This window comes from Prionailurus bengalensis, chromosome B3, assembly GCF_016509475.1.
Source record: "Prionailurus bengalensis isolate Pbe53 chromosome B3, Fcat_Pben_1.1_paternal_pri, whole genome shotgun sequence".
NCBI classification, from domain to species: domain Eukaryota; kingdom Metazoa; phylum Chordata; class Mammalia; order Carnivora; family Felidae; genus Prionailurus; species Prionailurus bengalensis.
Genome location: NC_057355.1, coordinates 49,172,053 through 49,192,945, shown reverse-complemented (window position 1 = coordinate 49,192,945; position 20,893 = coordinate 49,172,053). Strand labels below are relative to the sequence as shown.

General features: G+C 39.2%; 1 protein-coding gene across 3 annotated transcripts in view; it reads right to left on the bottom strand.

Annotated features, from left to right (window-relative positions):
• The window catches only part of DNAAF4 (dynein axonemal assembly factor 4), a 69,918-nt gene extending 59,852 nt beyond the window's left edge, over positions 1–10,066 (bottom strand). Inside the window, exons 1-3 of one of the 3 annotated variants that reach the window (XM_043555367.1) lie at positions 9,846–10,066; positions 9,354–9,501; positions 5,284–5,417 (exon numbers count right to left, since the gene is read on the bottom strand). In XM_043555367.1, the coding sequence (XP_043411302.1) occupies positions 5,284–5,417; positions 9,354–9,501; positions 9,846–9,968 (405 nt within the window). In that variant the 5' untranslated portion in view covers positions 9,969–10,066. The remainder of the gene's footprint in view (positions 1–5,283; positions 5,418–9,353; positions 9,502–9,845) is intronic. The other 2 variants (XM_043555366.1, XM_043555365.1) reach the window with 2 other exon arrangements.
• Between the last annotated feature and the right edge of the window lie 10,827 nt (positions 10,067–20,893).

Here is a 20,893-nt window from a genome sequence, read left to right as displayed (position 1 = left end):
AAAAATAGAATAAAAGTGGCCAAGTAGTTCCTTGTGGTATTTTTGTACATTGTACACTCTTCCAATAAATAGCATATGTGGTTTCACAGATAAGAATTTTTTTTAACATTATTTTAGATAGAGAGGCACAAGTGAGCAGGAGACAGGGATGGATGGAGGGATGTAGGGATGGAGGGACGGAGGGACAGAGGGAGAGGGAGAGGGAGAGGGAGAGGGAGAGGGAGAGGGAGAGGGAGAGGGAGAGAGAATATCCCAAGCAGATTCTGTGCTGTCAGCACGGAGCCCGACACAGGGCTCAATCCCCGGGCCCCAGGATCATTACCTGAGCTGAAATCAACCCCCACAGATAAGAACTTTTTAAGGCACTATAGTATAATCTAGACAACTCCAGAAAGCAACTCATACTTCATCTGCATGATTAGGCAACATTTGTTTCACAGGTTGAGATTTCTGGGTTTTATCTTTAAGAAAAAGAAGAAAGCACCTCAAAATTGATCTACCTAGGTTAAAAGTTCAGAGGACAAAAGTCAAGTAGTACTTACCCTGAAGTAGAAAACAAAAGGAAAACTCAAAAGAGAATAGGGCAATCTATAAAACAAAATAGTAAATAAGATAGGAAAACTAGGCAATAGCAGTCAACACTGTCCAATAGAGCATGTTTCAGATTAGTTTGGCATCTGTATTCCAAACTTTCATTAGTCACCTCAAAACCTATAACTCTGCCTCAATCTCTTTCCCTCTTGCCTCCTTCATCCTGAGGGAGGAAGGGGGGCAAAAAAAAGGGGGGAAAAAAAGGATTCTTTTAACTATCTGTGTACTTAAGAATTTTCCAAATACTTAGTTATTCCTTAGCCCTGCCCTCTAGTGTCAAAAGATAAAATATCCCGCAGGGCAACTGGGTAGAGCAGTCGGTTAAGCATCAGACTCTTGATTTTGGCTCAGATCTCATAGTTGATGACATCAAGCCCCAAGTTGGGGGTCTGTGCTGACAGTGTGGAGCCTACTTGGGATCCTCTCCCTGTCTCTCTGCCCCTTCCACTTCTCTCTCTCTCCTCCCCCCGACTCTTTGTCTCTCCAAAGTAAATAAATATTTAAAAAATATATCCTGCTATTACTTAAGAGTAATTTTTTCACTGGTTCACCTTCATCCCACCCATTCCATTATCATCAATTCCTTGCTTTGGTTGTATTATCAACCTTTCCTTTACTGGCCTCTTATTCAACATGTAAATATGTTCAAAGTCTTTCCATCTTAAAAATACAAAAGTTCTGCCTCCACACTACAAGCACTTCACACTCAATAGCCAGAATGAACTTTTCCAAAATACAAACCCTATTAATTTGATATTCTTGCTGAAAATTGCTAAAGAGTGCCCCATTACCTTCAGGAAAATTTTCAAAATATTAAGATTTTATTTCTGACCAACAAATGTTCCCTCACTGTGCCACTTTCTGTCATGTGCTTATTCAAGCTGTCTGTAATTTTTCCATTTATTCTCCAGGTACCTGTGACTCATTCTCCAGTATTGGGCACAAACAACACTGCCTCATATTTCCTGCCCATACTCTCAGACTGAGATACCAGTCTTTTGTCAGTGTTCTCTTTTTATCCTCCCATGACCTCTCATGCATCCTCTGGTGCAATCTGTTTTTCTCGCCTGTCACTTTCTCTGTACCATGAGTAAACTGAAAGTGAAGACTGACTTGTTCAACTCTGTAGCAACACCTTTCACAGTATTCAACAAATGACTATAAAGTGAACAAATGATAGATCAGCAGCAAAGATAGTGAAGAGCTGATCCTGTAAAATAAGTTTGAAGCAACAAAGACTTCATGATTCATGTGAACAGGTGTCAAACTGATTATCATTTCTAATATCACTTTATAACATCTAAAGCAATTGTTTTATGGGTTTACAAGGGAGCCAACAAAATAGCCTGTCTTCCACTGGGCCTTGTTATATGCCGATGTAGATCATCAGCCTAGGATAAAATAGACACAAAGAAAATGCAGTGCTAAAGATGATGCAGACAGATGGAATCAGAGCCTTGAATGAACTACACCTGATCACTGCTTTATCACCGAACTTGCAAGGTGGCCCCAAATTCCTCCCATCCCTATATGCATGCCCCTTTACAATGTAATTTAATCACTCTTTCCTAGAAGAGGTGTAGTCTTTCTCCAGCCCTTGAATCTGAGCTTGCGATATGACATATTTTGGCTAATGAAACATTAGTAAATATGATACAGCAAAGTTTTAAAAGCACTTATTCAAGCTTACCTTCCAGGCAAGGTTTCAGACACTTGAGCGAGGCCATTCTAGAATATCCAGCCATAACAAATCCAGCCCCAAACCACAGAAAATGTCTCACCAACATACAGAATGTTGAGAAATAAGTATTTGTGCCTTTAAGTCGCTAAATTTTGGATAGTTTATTACACAGTGTTATTGACTGGGTGTTTCTGTGCCCCCAAATTAATCTGTGGAAGCCTTAATCCCCAGGGTAGCTATATTTGGAAAACAGGCCTTTGATGAAGTAATTAAGGTTAGATGAGGTCATAAGGGTGGGGCCGGATAGAAGAGAATTAGTGTCCTAGTAAGAGGAGACACCTGATTTCTTTCTTTGTCTCTCTCTCTCTGTCTCTCTCTTTCTCTCTCTCTCTCTCTCTGCCAACTGCAAACCAGAATAGACTCCTCACCCGAAACTGACTTTGCTGGACCTCAATCTGAGACTTCGAGACTCCAGAACTGTTAGAACTGTCTGTTGTTTAAGCTTTCCCATCTGTGGTATTTTGTTATGGTAGCCCAAGCAGACTAATACAGTACAGTGAACTGACATTATAATGAGTCTTAGCACCAGCCCTGCTAATTATTTTTAAAAGATTACTACTAAAAACTGTTCTTTTTCGAGATGTAATTCAAATTTTAAGTTAATTTTTTGGTTTCAGCTAATAACATGTTGCCTTTTGTTGTTGTATCTCTTCATCTACTCTTACTGAACCATGAAAGTTCTTTTCTGAATGTCTAACATCAGACAGAGTAAAAAAAAAAAATCTGTGTCTATCCATCAAACTAGAATGTTGCTACTGTCACAGGGTATTAGAGCAAGGTATTCACATTAATTAATTCAAATTTTTGAGTACCTACTATTTAACTTGGCAATGGCTATAATAAGGAAGAAAGAAAACATAATCCCAACTCTGAACTCTATTGAAGGAAAGAAACAAACAACATGGACAGTTTGGAGTAAAGACTATAGACTTACCATAGGTTCTATCCACTTTAACATTGTGGATGTGCTATACAGCTTCACATTGTATACACTAACACCCCTAAAACCATCTTTCCAAATACCAAAGTCAGGCTTTCAGATATCAGTATACTAATAACTTTGAGACATAACATGGTGGTACTGCTAGGTTTATTATTTTACCAATACAGCAGAATGCATATCATTATTTTAACTATTTTATTAGTTCAGTAAATATTTGTCCATTACCACAAATTTTATATTATTTTGCTTTTATTTTTTAAAATTCAGGAAAATGATAAAATCAAAAGGCTGATAGCAGCAATAACACAATAAAGAAAAGATGGAACTCAAATATACTGAAAGCAGGAATCTTTGGTCAGCTGACCATGTGTTCAGTTTTCAAGTAAAAGACAAAGTATATAACCATAGGTGCACGCACGCACGTGCTCTCTCTCTCTATATATATGTATACACACACATACATATATATAAAGTCAAGTAGAAGTAATGAAAGAAGTGGAGAAACCTTTGGAATTATGAACTGTTCATTATGAATAAAATAGTAATCCAAATACAAAAGAAGAGACTTGGATCCACAGAGCTCTTCATGAAATGCTAGTTATAGATTCCTTAATCATTTCAAGATGTCAACATGAGAATAGAGATAAGAAATTACTTGTAAAGGGGTGCCTGGGTGGCTCAGTTGGTTGTGCATCAGACTTCGGCTCAGGTCATGATCTCACAGTTCATGGGTTCATGGGTTCAAGCCCCTTGTCGGGCTCTGTGCTGACAGCTTGTCAGAGCCTGGAGACTGCTTCAGATTCTGTGTCTCCTTTTATCTCTGCCCCTCCCCGTTCATGCTCTGTCTCTGTTTCTCAAAAATAAATGTAAAAAAAATTTTTTTTTAAAAAAAATTTTTTTTTTTCAACATTTATTTATTTTTGGGACAGAGAGAGAGCATGAACCGGGGAGGGGCAGAGAGAGAGGGAGACACAGAATCGGAAACAGGCTCCAGGCTCTGAGCCATCAGCCCAGAGCCTGACGCGGGGCTCGAACTCACGGGCCGCGAGATCCTGACCTGGCTGAAGTCGGACGCTTAACCGACTGCGCCACCCAGGCGCCCCCAAAAAATTTTTTTAATAAAAAAAATTACTTGTAAAAATTAGTCAGAATAAGTAAATCTATAAAGACAGAAAGTGGATTACTGGTTGCCTGGAGCTGGAGTGGATGGGAGGAATGGTGAGTGACTCCTAATGGGCACACGGTTTCTTTTTGAGGTGATAAAAATGTCCTAAAATTGATTGTGGTGATAGCTGCACATCTCTAAATATACAACAAACTAATAAATTATAAGCTTTACATGAGTCAATTGTATGGTATGTGAATTATATCTCAAAAAATATATTGATTAAAAGCTTTAACTTGAAAGCCTCAACAGTTAAAAAAAGATACTAATATGTCAATATTTAGTGTTTAACTGGGCTCTTTTTTTTAATTTTTTTAAGTTTATGTATTTATTTTGAGAGAGCAGTGGGGGAGGAGCGAGAGAGAGGAAAAGAGAGAGAATCCCAAGCAGGCTCCCCACTGACAGCACAGAGTCCAGAGCCTGATGCAAGGCTTGAACTCAGAAACTGTGCAATCATGACCTGAGCCAAAACCAACAGTCGGACCAAATAAGCCACTCAGGCACCTCAAGACTCTTCTTGTTTTAAATAATCATGTCCATTATTTCAAGATTTAAAAATAAGTAAAACACTTCTATCATACAACCTTACCATTTTTTTACTACCTTGGAAAAAGAAAATTCTTCCTGAAACAAGTAAATCTATTGTTCAATCTTTATATCCTCCATCTTCATATAGATTTTCAGGAACACATGTAAGTGTAGATAGCCTACATAACATCATAAGTCCTATAACCAAAGCATGAACAAAGACTTGAGGAGGTACAGTGATTGTAATAAATTATCCTTACACAGTTTACTATTATCTCTTTAATTAGAGGACTTTCCTATCAATCTGCAACTTACCTGCATCATAACATTTAGTGCATATTTTTGATCTTCTCGCCTTGCTGCAGCTTTTGCTTCTGTAGCTTCTTTTGCTCTTTCTTGTGCTTGTAAAATAGATTTTTCCCTTATTCTTTGCATCATCTCTTTGTCAACTAAAACATAAGAAATATCACTAAATTAGGATTATGATGAATGATTTATTTAGGAAAAAACTGTCTGACATACTGATCCAAGATGAGATTTTGGGAGGGACCCAACTTCACATGGAAAAATGAAAACATTTTTCAATATTAAACTGGCCAAGAAGCTAACATTAAAAGGCAAGCAAGCAACTGTAACAGCAATAAGTTACTACAGAGGGAGATAATGATGGGGCATGGGGGAGGAGGATGAGAGAAAGTAGGAACAACAGAAAAGGTGAATAAGATGGGAACGATGAGGATGGGGAGAGGGACATAAAAGGGAGAGAAAGGGTAATGAAATGAGAGAGGGAAAGAGGTGCAGAGAGGGGGAGGGGACAGGATGGAGGGAAATGTACATATTTATCCCCCTCCCTCTCTGTCAAGAAACCAGGACTATTTGCTTATAAACCTAATCACAATAAATATCACATGAGGTCTCCTACAAGAGGAGGGGTTTTTTTGTGTGATGTACTAACATGTGCTTCTTCATTAATGCATTAAATAATATATAACAACAAGTGTAATAAATCCTATACTCTCAAAGTATTTTAATGAGTATAAAAGATAAAGGTACTTGTGATATAAATGTATTTGTGATATTTGTATTTTTGATACAACTGTTGTCTGTTGCCTACATTCATAGTTGAAGGGAATGCTAAATTTCAGTGGAGGTTCAATTGAATTAGGGGCAATCCTCTCTCTCTGCAAAGATAGCTTTGCTACTATTCTTCCTTTCTAATCTTATATTTTAATAAACTTTTGCCTGTTGTTCCAAAAAAAAAGTATGGAATTAAAAACAAATTTTAAGTCTACTTATTTACTGGGGGGACGGAGACACAGAGGGGGAGAAGGGGAGAGGGGGAAAAGGGGAGAGGGGAAGAGAGAGGGGGAGAGAGAAGGGGGGAGAGAAGGGGGGAGAGAAGGGGGGAGAGAAGGGGGAGAGAAGGGGGAGAGAAGGGGGGAGAGAAGGGGGGAGAGAAGGGGGAGAGAAGGGGGAGAGAAGGGGGAGAGAAGGGGGAGAGAAGGGGGGAGAGAAGGGGGGAGAGAAGGGGGAGAGAAGGGGGAGAGAAGGGGGAGAGAAGGGGGAGAGAAGGGGGGAGAGAAGGGGGGAGAGAAGGGGGGAGAGAAGGGGGAGAGAAGGGGGGAGAGAAGGGGGGAGAAAGGGGGGAGAGAAGGGGGAGAGAAGGGGGGAGAGAAGGGGGGAGAGAAGGGGGGAGAGAAGGGGGGAGAGAAGGGGGGAGAGAGGCGGAGGGAGGGGGAGAGAGAAGGGGGGAGAGAAGGGGGGAGAGAAGGGGGGAGAGAAGGGGGGAGAGAAGGGGGGAGAGAAGGGGGAGAGAAGGGGGAGAGAAGGGGGAGAGAAGGGGGAGAGAAGGGGGGAGAGAAGGGGGGAGAGAAGGGGGGAGAGAAGGGGGGAGAGAAGGGGGGAGAGAAGGGGGGAGAGAAGGGGGGAGAGAAGGGGGGAGAGAGGCGGAGGGAGAGGGGGAGAGAAGGGGGGAGAGAAGGGGGAGAGAAGGGGGGAGAGAAGGGGGAGAGAAGGGGGGAGAGAAGGGGGGAGAGAAGGGGGGAGAGAAGGGGGGAGAGAAGGGGGAGAGAAGGGGGAGAGAAGGGGGGAGAGAAGGGGGGAGAGAAGGGGGAGAGAAGGGGGGAGAGAAGGGGGGAGAGAAGGGGGGAGAGAAGGGGGGAGAGAAGGGGGGAGAGAAGGGGGGAGAGAAGGGGGAGAGAAGGGGGAGAGAAGGGGGGAGAGAAGGGGGGAGAGAAGGGGGAGAGAAGGGGGGAGAGAAGGGGGAGAGAAGGGGGGAGAGAAGGGGGGAGAGAAGGGGGAGAGAAGGGGGAGAGAAGGGGGGAGAGAAGGGGGGAGAGAAGGGGGGAGAGAAGGGGGGAGAGAGGCGGAGGGAGGGGGAGGGAGGGGGAGAGGAAGAATCCCAAGCAGGCTCCACACTATCAGTGCAGAGCCCAGCACGGGGCTCAAAACCATGAACTGTGAGATCATGACCTGAGCCAAAATGATGACAAATCAGATTTTTAACTGACTGAGCCACCCAGGCTCCCCTGGAATTTTAACTTTGAAAGAAACTGTCTTAAAAAGAAAAAGAAAAAAAGCATGGCATTTTTATTCATTCAAGATCTTGACTAGGGCTTAAGGACTAAAATTAAGTCTGAAGCCTCCCCCAACCCACTTCCTGTTTAATAACAGAGTGGAGACAGCTGGACCGGCTTTAAGGGCAAAAATAATTAAAAGAACCTACTTTCACTTCTAAAAAATGAAAAATATACCAAGAAAGAAGTCAGGAGGAAAAAATGGAGCAAATATGTTTTGAATAATGAGGCAGGCTTGGCATATAGACTGCAGTTCCACATAATTTATGTGAAAACCAGTATTTTTAAAGAAATAATTTCACTGAATCGCATGTGTAACTGAGTTTGATTTCTAAAGGAATCTCAAACCTTGTTTCTGAAGTAAAATCAGTGTTCATTACTTGTTATATAAGCTAGTTTTAAGACTGTTCTGATTAGTCTAAATCAGAGGTTGGGAAACTACGGCCAAATCTGACCTGCTGCCTATTTTCCTCTAGCACACAAGCTAAGAATAATTTTTATATTTTTAAATAGTTGAAAAATAAAAATAATATTTTGTGACATATAAACAAGATAAAATTCAAATTTCAGTGTCAATAAATATGAATGGTCTATTGGCTGCTTTTGAGACCATATGGCCCATAATATTCAAAATACTATCTGGTCCTATATAGAAAAATATTTAAACCTTGGTTTAAATGGTCAAAGTGTGGAATGGATGACCATCAGACCATGAAAAAGAAGAATCAAGTAAATGTGCAATGAAAGCAGATGTAAAAAACAAAGAGGAAGATCATGGTTAGGAAAGAAAAAAAAAACTCTTCAGTTAGTCTGGCAATCACTAAAGAATTAAAGTAACCTCAGTATGGTAATCTACCTTAACCAGTATTTTCTGAGCTGAACACCAGACTTTAGAGAAAAATCTACCTGGTCCTGGGGATTACAAAATTAAATTCCACTGCAAAATACCAAGAAAAGAGTAATATCAAGAATGATATTCATCTCCCCATTCTCAGTAATTCCTACTCAAGGTTTAACGCCAGAGACCTAAGAGAAATTTCAGGCAACAGACATAAACCCCTAGAATATAAGACAACTACAACAGGGAGGAAGGAAATAGAGGTAAAGCAGTAGAGGGCAATTACTGACCCACAAAGCCAATCTTGGTAGAAGAACAGAGTACTTATTAAGGGAATAGAGAACAGGGAATCTCAGCTTTGTACATTATAATCCCTGGGAAGTTTTTTTGAAACTACCGATACCTGTGTCGCACTCCCATAAACTGATTTGATTGAACTAGGCTGAGTTTCAGACATCTGTGTTATTTAAAAGTTTTGCAGATGAGTCAAAGAATCACTGCTCTAGAGTCAAACTGCTAGGGCTGCAGTTCCAGTCTGCCACTTACTTGTTGTGTGACCTGTGCCAATTATTCAACCCTTCCATGCCTCGGTAGCCTAACCTTAAAAAACAAAACAAAACAAAACAAAAAAAACTGGCAGGGCAGGGGATGGTAACCTAATAGGGTGTTCCTAGGATTACCAGATGTGTTAATGCCTACACAAAATAAGGTCATATCAAGAGACCTTAGCCTCTGAAGATACAAGTCCACATCTGCTTGAGAACTAATACAAATGTGCTCTAACTTTTGAATTATTCAATCTTTAAGTAATTTATCTTAAGTGTCAGCTGAAGCACTATATCATTTAAACCATGTTCATGTTCCTATTTTTCTTCTACTAGAGAAACAACTGTTTTGAAAGAGAATTTTTTTTAAAGGTATAAAATACAAAACACACAACCAGATGAACACCTTTGAATAAAAACACTTACCACCTGACAGTGAAAGGGTTTCCCACATGGCCACTTCTTTTTTATATAAGGTGAATATAATAGTGTCATTCCCAATCTTGGCTTTGCTGTTCTCATCATCTATGGGCGCACAGAGAAACACTTCAAATAAAAATGGAGGAAAGTTGACCTATTCAGAAGGGAGGGGGAGGTAAACGGAGGTTAATTTAGTTACACAAAATAAAGACTAGGCCTTTAAGAAAAAAAAAAGGGGGGATAGGGGCCAAAATCATTTTCTGACATGCCTGCTATAAATTTATTCGAGGTCCCAGAAGATTAACAAGGCATATGAGGAAATCCTAGATAAGAATAAGATCTGATCTGATGACATCTGTCTAAAGATGAGGTGTCACCTGATGGAATTCGGTTTGAAAAAACAGAACTAAATTTTAGGACGCTTATTTGCAACAACGCGCCCATGGAGTCTTCGGATCACGTCCCCGAGGGCCCTTCAGGCACAGCTCGAGTTCCTACCTTCAGATAGTTTTCCGTGCAAAACACGTCCGCGTCTCTGACGGAGACGCCTCGGAGGGGCACAGAGATAAACACCGAAGTCTTCGTCTGCTGCCAGGTGTAATCGCTAACCTGCAGAGGCATCTCGGGAGGCGGTAGTAACCGAGGATTCGGCTGTTTAGGACAAGCACCTGCTCGGTTGCTAGGGAAGCCGGGGTTACCAAGCGCCAGCGCTTCCGGGTCAGGCCCGGCTGCGGCGCCCCGCGTTCCCAGCGTGCCCCGGGCGCGCCTCTTCCACCGCGTTGTCATCGCCCCGTGAGCTTCTCTCGTGACTGCCGGGGCATCTTGCCGCCGGTGATGCCACCTCTCTGGCTCTTATCCGGTACCTGCGGTCTGAGTGAATCACCAAAGAAATAGGCCTAAGTCTTAAGAAAAAAGCCTTGCGCCTGTGAATGGAAAAAAAGGGGGGGGGGGGGAGGAGGAGCCTGGGTGGCTCAGTCCCTTAAGCATCCCACTTCAGCTCAGATGATGATCTTAGGATTCATGGGGTTCGAGTCCCCGTGGGGATCTGTGCTGACAGCTAGAAGCCTGGAGCCTGCTTTGGATCTGTGTCTTCCCTTTTTCTGCTCCTGCTCTGTCTCAGTCTCAAAAATAAACATCAAAATAATAATAATAATAATAATTAATTAATTAATTAATTAATACAATTTTAAAAAAAGAAAGAAAAAGGAAAGAAAAAGATGTGCCCTTACTGGAAAGAGTGACCTGGGAGAAGCAGGTGTGAGCCCATGCGTCTTGCAGCACTGGCCTTTTGTTACTATGGAGGCTGTCAGAGCATCATTTGGTGTTCCTGTTTTGGAGATTTCCTGATCAGACTGATATCCTGGCCTGGGAGCTTGGCCTTACTCTTGTAGTGCTCCAAATCCTATCAGCCTTAACGCCACCAAAAGAGCGTAGATCGGGTTCACTCCATGGTTTGAGACCTAGGGAGAAATAACTCTATGACTCATGTGACAAATGCTTGGCTGCAACTAAGCTGTAGGATAGCGTGGATTTGCATGGGTACATTTTACAATTGCTTAAGGAGACTTAGAACTTTAGCTCCGGAAGGAGATATGAAAGTGATGTAGTTCATCCTGCATATTTAAGGAATCTGAGGCCCACACACTTAACCCTCTGCCCACATACATGAGTGGCAGAATTGTGATTAAAATTATGATCCCTTAACTCCTATTCCAATTATTTTTCTCCAGGCTACTTTCTCTAAACTCAGTTTATAAGTTACTGGAATCTGATGCTTAAAAAAGAAGAACACAATGAACTTACATGAAATTTAAGCACCTATGAACTACTTGCCACCTACAGATTTGGAGTTTAAAGTTTACTTATTTTGAGAGAGAGAGCAGGGGAGGGGCAGAGAGAGAGGGAGAGAGAGGATCCTAAGCAGGCTCCACACTGTCGGCACAGAGTCTGATGGGCTTGAACTCATGAACCATGAGATCATGACCTGAGCCATAACCAAAAGTCAGACGCTTAATTGACTGAGCCGTCCAGTCACCCTGGATTTGGATTTTTAACTTTTTACTTTTGCAGGCTTTTAACACAAATTTCAAGCCTCCTGAAAATTTCCCTGAGGAAAGTTTAGAAGCAGCAGACTTGAGAGAAAAAAAAATATAATCTTGTCCCCCAAACAGGACACCCCTCAGTACCTTACCCAATTTTGTCAGGGGTTTATCATCTCAAGGTTCTCTAACTTTGAATACTGGGAGCCATTCTTAGATTTATTTTCCCTCGTCCTTACTTTTGGCATTCTCTCCCCTTTGGTTCTATTCTTACTCTTACCATTTTGTTTCAGACTTTCTATGCTCCAAAAGAGAGGATTTATGCATTTCTTTCATATAAAATTTTAAAGTCTAGATTCTCTGACTATGTAAAAATACAAGTGAGAAAATGTATGTATGGAAGATAGTAAAAGGGATACTTTGTGTTGTTTGGGGCTCTAAAAAAATCTGTTAGCAATCACTTTGTTAAGCACATACACACCTCTGCAGTTAAATTGTTCTCCAGCCTATCACAGTCTTACTAAACTTTCTGCACTGTGAATGAATTATCCTTTAAAAAAACTTGATAAGTTTATTACTGAATGATTGCACCAACGGATACCAATAAAACATTAACTTTTACACATTGTTTTATGTACTTATATAAACAGTATTTCACAAGCCTTGAAACATTCAATCTTAAAGTCTTAAACTATTTCTTATGACATTTTAAAAACAGAAAAGCTCTAATTTAACCCATATATAAATAGAAGTTTGATATATGGCAGAGATGGCCCTGCATGCAAGTGGGGAAAAGCACAGAAAGGAATGGCTATTGAATACATTGCTGCTAGGAGAAATGGTTACCACATGGGAAAAAATGAGATTAGATTTCTACATGCATATGGCGTCATACATACAAATGAATTTCAGGTTAACTCAAGACAAAAGTTTGAATATTAAAAATATATATCCATATGATCTTAGAGTAAGACAGGAATTCTTTTTTTTTTTTTTTTAATGTTTATTTCTGAGACAGAGAGAGACAGAACTGAGCAGGGGAGGGGCAGAGAGAGAGAGAGACACAGAATCCGAAGCAGGCTCCAGGCTCAGAGCTGTCAGCACAGAGCCCAACGCGGGGCCCGAACTCACAAATCGTGAGACCATGACCTGAGCCGAAGTTGGTCACTCAACCGACTGAGCCACCCAGGCGCCCCAACAGGAATTCTTAAATATGACATAAAAGCACCAACTATAAAGGGAAAACATTGAAAACTTGAACTAAAATTAAGAACTGGTATTCACCAAAAGGCACAACAAGGAATGTTAAGATATTTTATATATAACCCTTCAGCCAAAGACCACAGAGGCCCATGTACTTGAACAAGCTGAGTTCATTACTTACTTAGCAAGGTAGAAGACACACCATTGGTGTCTCAGGAAGAGGATGTTAGAATTTAGGGAAAGGTCTAAGGGAGGGAGAGTTCCCTCTAGACTGAGTCCTTTCAAAAAGCAAGGTTAATTCTATGATTAAAGAAGCAGCTTTCATAGCAATTTCCTAGCAAAAACCTGAGAACAAGCCAAATGTCGTCCATCAGTAGTTATATTCACACAATGATATCACGGAACAGTGAAAATGAATTAATTATATCTATACACTGGATGGATGAGTGAAAAGAATAAATCATGAGACCCTTAATAAATAATGCCATTTTTATAAAACTTTTATAAAACTAAATCTATTGGTTAAGGATTCCTACATATATGATAAAACTATAAAACCAAGTAGAGGAGAATAAAGGACAATGATTAACTCCTAGGTGAAGCTTGTGCCAATGGAATCCTTTGTGGTAGACAACAGAGCTGATTTCCACATAGACACACTGCATGATTTAAGATAGAGGTTCTCAGAGTGTGGTCACCTAACCATAATAACAGTATTATGTGGGAACTTGCTAGAAATGCAAATTCCCAGACCCCATTGCAGGTCTACTGACCCAGAAATTCTGGTAGTGGGACACAGCAATCTGTGTTTTAAGAAGCCCATTAGGTAAATCTGGCCCACACCAAAGTTAGAACCACTAGGCTAGGGCGCCTGGGTGGATCAGTTGGTTAAGCATCTCACTTCAGCTCAGGTCATGATCTCATGGTTCTTGAGTTCAAGCTCCATGTGGGGCTCTGTGCTGACAGCGCGGAACCTGGCGCCTGCTTGCGATTCTGTGTCTCCCTCTCTCTCTGCCCCTCCACCACTCATGTTCTCTCTCTTTCTCAAAAATAACATTAAAAAATAATAATAATTAAAAAAGAACCACTAGGTTAAAGGTTAAGTTTTATTGGTGAAAAGGGAAGCCTACTTACAAAACTAAGGAGAAAAACACAATTTCCCCCATTCTGCCATCATCTCAAGGAGAAGTATGTTGGGGCCAGAGCAATGTGTTGGATCTTCAGTGTGGATTTGCATTATAGGAGAGGAATTCCATCCCCCTGTGGCTCTCCCTTCTTACAGGGCAAACTTGAAAGGAATCTTGTCAGTAGGGAAATCACTGGGGCACTAGTCTTGGTTTAGGTGCAACTGTAAGACCTGTCCAAGAAAGTCAACTACCCAGTATCTGGGGACTTGATACTTTGGACTTGACTCATATGTGACTTGACTCACATGGGAAACTTTAGTTGGAAGAAAGTAATAGTACCATGGCCACCTGAGTTCATATGCAGTCCTTCTTATGGGGAGAGAAGAGATCTAGACCATATTGTCTGGTTCCCCAAGAAGATACAGGGAGAACACCCAAGATCATTTTTGTTTGATTCTGTTCATTACGTCAGAGAAAGCCATTGGAGAGCACCAAAGAAATTGCCAAGTTATATCTTTCTTTCTCTGTCTCTCTCTAATTTTGGGTGATGGATGTACTATTTATGTTATGATTCATAATGTACATATACAAATATATGCATTATTTGGACATGACAAATATATAAAATTAAAGTAAAAAATGTAAAAACTAGCTCTGTGGTAGAGGAGGGTCCCTATTTTCTCCTAACATATTGTGAAGTTCTTAGGGATTGAAAATGTACATTATGAACAATTAAATCTGATTTTTTATTCCTAACCTAAAATTAAGTAACTATAATTTGTTAATTTTTGATGGTCAAATTGTCATATTTTGCTATTGGGAAAGGTTGATTATGATTTTTAACACCATCCAGAATTTTACAAGCCTTTTAAAAATCCTTTATTCTTAGAACAAGATGATTTAGACCCACCTTGAAATTCTTTCTGTTTTTTTTAATCTCTAGGAAATGGAATCAGTTATTCTCCAAGAACTCTTAGTGCTTTTTAACGGAGAATACCATTTCAGACCAAAATATAGGCACTAGGTTTTAAATGTATTTGTTATTTTACTATTTTAAATTTGGGCTTTAGGAAAAGACAATGTGGTTGACAATTAGACAAGAATATATAGGTAGAGCTCATGTAGAAATTATACAGTGACTATTCCTTTCTTTTTGTTTATGGTCCATATATTTCAGATTTACACTTATAGAGTAGAGATCTTGATGATTTTTCCTATTAGCACAATATCAGTTTTAGCACAATATCAGTTATTTAATTTTTTAAAAGTCTGATCTAATATATAAAGAGCTTGGAAGTTACCACTCCATCCTATGTAAAAAGCTGAACAAAGTAAAAATTCAACAATTCTTCTTAGATCCATAAAAAAGTGAGGTCACAGAGAAAATCACTGCCCTCCCCCCAAAAAATTGGGATCACAACCAATCAGAAAAGTAACCTCCATGGGAGCCAGTGCCAAGGTAGAAAAACAGGAACGGTAGTTGACAAATTGCCAGAGCTCACCATGGGTAAGCCTCAGACATAAAAACTCCAGGAGGAGCCAGTCATCAGGGAGCCCCTACACTTCTGTGAAATTTTACTTCCTGAAGCTGTACCAGGTTTTCACAGTCAATATCAGAGAAAAATCCCCTTATGCTCCCAATAGGGGGAGGAGAAAAGGCACCATTTTGAAACAGGCCAAAACATTCTGTTCTTCTTATCAAAGTATGCCCTCAGATGAAACTATTTAACCAGATTCTAACTTGCTGGGGTTTTATCAAAGTTTAACTGACTAGAGGGAAATTTACAGCAGTTAATGCATATGTTAGAGGAGAGAAAGATATAAAATCATTCATATAAGCTTCTACTTTAGGCAACCAGAAAAACAGGAGTAAAATCTAAGCAGGAAAAAAAAAGAAAAAAAAAAAAAAAAGAATACAAATTGGAGCAAAAAATCAATGAAATTGAAAACAGGAGCTCAATAGAGAAGATCAATAAAACAAAGTTGGTTATTTGAAGAGTAATAAAATTGACAAACCTCAAGCCAGGCTAACTAAGAAAAAACAAGACAGGACACAAATTACTAATATCAGAAATAAAAGAGAGGATATAATTACAGATCCCATGAATATTAAAAAGATAATAAAGGAATACTATCAACAACTCTATGCCTATAACTTTGATAACCTCAATGAAATGGACCAATTCTCTAAGATATAAAACTTACTAGGCCTATATCTATTAAATAAATTGAATCAATAATCCATAATTTTCCCAAACAGAAAGCACCATGCCTAGATGGGATCACTCGTTAATTCTACTAGACGTGTAAGGAAGAAATTATACCAATTTTCTACAATCTCTTTTATTTTTTAAAGTTTATTTCTTTATTTTGGGAGGGAGAGAGAATGTGAGCAAGGGAGAGGAAGAGAGAGAAGGAAAGAGGCGATCCCAGGCAGGCTCTGCTCTGTCAACACAGAGCCTGACATGAAGCTCAATCTCGCGAAGCGTGAGATCAGAATCAGAATCAAGAATCAGTCACTTGACTAAGCCACCCAGCACCCCTCTACAATCTCTTTTAGAAGATAGAGGCAGAGGGTGTACTTAGCTCATTTTGTGAGGCCAGACATACCAGCTTCCTAGAAATCTCCAAGGAGCCACAGCCAGCCTTGTACCACGTCTTGAAGTTGGATATCGTTCAACTTTGTTCTCTTCCTTCAGTATTGTCTTGGCTAATTTTGGGTGTTTTACCTCTCCATATAAATGTAGAATCAGTTTGTCAATATTCATAAAATAACTTGCTAATATTCTGATTGGGATTGCATTGAATCTATAGATCAATTTGGGAAGAAAATAATCAATGCAGTGTAGTCAAAGAAAAATAGTCACAGAAATCAGTGGAACAGAATAGAGAGCCCCAAAATATACCCACATGAATATAGTCAACTGATTTTTGACAAAGGAGCAAAGGTAATATAATGGAGAAAAGAGTCTTTCCAACAAATGGTCCTGAAACAACTAGACATGCACATGCAAAACAGTGAATCTAGATATAACTATTACACCTTTCACAAAACTGAACTCAAAATGGATCACAGATTTAAATATAAAATGAAAAACTATAAAACCCTTAGAAAATAACATAGGAGAAAATCTAGATTGCCTTGAGTTTGATGATGACTATTTAGATACACCAAAGGCATAATCCATGAAAGAGAATTGATAGGCTGGGCATAATTAAAAATTAAAAATATCTGCAAAGCGCCTAGGTGGCTCAGTTGGTTAGGCGTCTGACTTTGACTCAGATCATAATCTCATGGGTTCATGAATTCAAGCCCTGCGTTGGACTCTGTGCTGACAGCTCAGAGCCTGGACGCTGCTTCAGATTCTGTGTCTCCCTCTCTCTGCCTCTCCCCCACTCATGCTCTGTCTCTCTGTGTCTTCAAAAATGAGTAAATGTTAAAAAATTTTTTTTTAAACTTGGAAGACCAAGTTTACATTTGAAATTCTTAGTCCCCTTGGAATTTTCTGCAGGAATATTGCATAATGAAAGCTTTTCCTTGAGGAAAGGGATATACACACAAGAAGTACAGGCCAACCAATGCAATCTTGAGAAAGAAGAACAAAGCTGAAACCATCACACTCCCTAATTTCAAACTACACTGCAAAACTATAGTAATCAAAACCGTATAGTACCGGCATAAACAGACACATAGATCAATGGAACAGAATAGACAGCCCAGAAATAAAACCATACATATATGGTCAATTAATTTATGATCAAGAATATACAATGGGGAAAGGACAATCTCTTCAATAACTAGTGTTGGGAAAATTGAACAGCCACACATTAGAATGATATTAGATATCACAAAAGAATATTAGACCACTACCTTACACCATAAACAAAAATTAACTCAAAATGGGTTGAATACTTGAATATAAGACCTGAAACTGTAAAACTCCTACAAGAAAACACAGGTGGTAAGTTTCTTGACACTGATATTAACATTGAATTTTTGTATTTTATTCCACAAGCCAAGGCAACAAAAGCAAAAATAAATGAGTGGGACTACATCAAACTAAAAAGCTTCTGCACAGCAAAGGAAACCATCAGTAAGATGAAAGGCAAATCACATATCCACATCCAAAATATGTAAATAACTCAGAAACTAATAAAATGAACAATCCAATTAAAAAATGGACAGAATGTCTACACAGACATTTTCCCAAAGAAGTCATACAAATGAACAACAGGCACATAAGAAGATCTTCAATATCACTAATCATCAGGGAGATGCAAGTCAAAACCACAATGTGATATCACCTCACACCTCTTAGAATGACTGTTATGAAAAGAAAAAAACAACACAATAAATAACAAGTGTTGGAGAGGATGTGGAGGAAAAGGAACTTTCATACACTGTTGATGGGAATGCAAACTGGTGCAGCTACTATGGAAAATAATATGCAGGTTCCTAAAAAAATTAAAGATACAATTACCATATGATCCAGCTATATCACTTCTGGGTATTTATCTGAAAAAGAAGAAAATACTAATTTAAAAAATATATATCACTTTGATGTTTATTACAACACTATTTATATTAGCTAAGATATGGAAAGAACTTAAATGTCCATTGATGGATGAATTGAAAAAGAAGACATGGTATATGTACAGTGGAATACTATTCAGCCATAAAAAAAGGAAATTCTTCCATTTGCAACACCACGTGTGGACCTTGACCTTGAGGGTATTATGCTAAGTAAAATAAGTCAGAGAAAGACAAATATTGTATGATTTCATTTATATGAAATGAACACACACACACACGTGTGCGTGTCTCAAACAAAACAAAACACATAGATACAGAGAACTGTTTGGTGGTTATCAGAAGGGAAGGGAGTGGAAGGTAGGCAAAATGGGTGAAGGGGGTAATTATATGATAACACATGAACTGGAGTTATTGTGGTGATTGCTTTGTAGTGTATACAAAGATCAAATTATTATATTGTATACTTGAAGCTAATAATGTTATTTATCAATTTTAGCTCTATTAAAAAATAAAGCAGCAGCAGCACGGGCTACCCTTAGCGGGCTTGCCAAAGAAAAGACTCATGATGTTCCTAAAGCATCCGAGGGCTACTGGACAAGGATCACAGATTTGGGGAAGCCCAAACATGGTCTAGAAGAGGGAGCATGGGTGCCAGATGACACATCCTTCCAACCAACATCTTCTTTGCCCTTTGGAGAAAATGCAGATAGAAGAATTTCAGAGAAGGACTATCAAAAACAGGGGATTCAGGATCTAAGGTCATGCATTTGGGCAAAAATCACTTATTAATTATTTATTAATTGTTTTAAATCAGGCTAATTGTGTTAGAACCCCAACTCTACTTTTATTAACTGTATGAACTTGAGCAAGTTTCTCACCCCCCTGAATCTTAGTTACCTCAATCTGTAAAATAGAGGCAATAATATCTATTTGTAGGGTGTTAAGAGGATTAAATAGGATTTTGTGTAAAGTGCTCAATATTGTATTTATTTAGACATTTGAACAGATCCAGGGCTTTTCTCCTGGACTTCGCCATAAGCATTTTTTTTCTGATGCACATCCTGGCATACATGAAATAGCTTTCTACTTGAATAGGAATAATAGTGAAGCTGTTAATATTCCTGAACTGAATGCTGTTGACTCTGACAACTATACCTTTGAAAGAGAGTACAAATCCAATCAATCTCCAAGTCTTAAGTATTTCTCAGATCCATCCGTGTTTCACTGCTCATTGTCTTCATTTCTTGAGCTATCGGTAGTTACCTAGTAGAAGAGTAACTATATAAGCAACCAAGTACCTTGATAAGTACCTAATAGAATCTTTTCTTCAAGACTCAAAGATTCTCTACCTTGACCGAAGACCCAGTTTTTTAAAATTTAATTAATTAATTAATTAATTAATTATTTAGAGATCTAGAGAGAGTGAGAGAGGCAGAGAGAGACAGAGAATCCCAAGCAGGCTCTGTGCTGTTAGCGCAGAGCCCAATGCAGGGCTCAAACTCATGAACTGTGAGATCATGACCTGAGCTAAAATCAAGAGTCAGACACTTAACCCAGGTTCCCTTGAAGACCCCATTTCTAACCTGTGGCTTACAGCAGAGACTTCAGGCAAGCATGAGAGAAAAACAGAAATACCCTCTTATGATGAGACTGATTGGTTGATGCTAAATGAGAATGAGGAGAGTAAACTTCTCTAAGAGGATGCAATACATAACTATTTAATAAGCATTTAATCAATGTTTCCCCCAAGGGGGAAAAACATACTGTGGATAGTGAGGACACTGACAAATTATGTTAAGTTCATAATGTCTCAAATATGTTTATATAAGTAGTATTTACCTAAAGGTTGACCTAGAAAAGATTGAATTTTTCTTTTGACAACTCTTTCCATGCGGTTCTTACAATAATGTTGAAACAATTAAGAAATATGAAACATATCTGGCAATCCAAAATATTTGGACCTTTTATTTATTTTTTGTAAGATAAAAGAATGAATCCTTGTGACTTCCCAGGGACCTCTTGGAAAAAGATATTTTACATCTAAAAGATGTTTTATTTTATCTTCTTAAATGTTTATTTTATTTCATTGAGAGATAGAGAGAGGCAGAGAGAGAGAGAGAGAATCCCAAGCAGGCTTGGCTCAAATCTCACAAACTTCCAGATCATGACCTGAGCTGAAACCAAGAGTCAGGTGCTTTTAAACATCTAAGCCACCCAGGTGCCCCTATCTTAAATTTTTTAAAATCATCTTATGATAAAAACTAAGCAAGACTTGGGGTGCCTGGGTGGCTCAGTTGGTTAAGCATCCAACTCTTGGTTTCGGCTCAGGTCATGACCTCATGGTTCATGGGTTCTCTGTGCTGACAGCGTGGAGCCTCCTTGAGATTCTCTGTCTCCTTCTCTCTCTGTACCTACCCTCCTCACTCCCTTTCTCAAAAATAAATAAACACACACACACACACACACACACAAAAAAACTAAGTAAAATTTGCCAAAATTTTTAACATATTTCATTGCTCCTTTTTAGACTTCTTACCTGTGCATATTATGAACCAAGGCAAATAAAGTTAACTTTCTGCATCCATTCATGTTTTTATCCTCTATAACATTCTGCATCAAATACTTTAGAATAAAACTACTCTC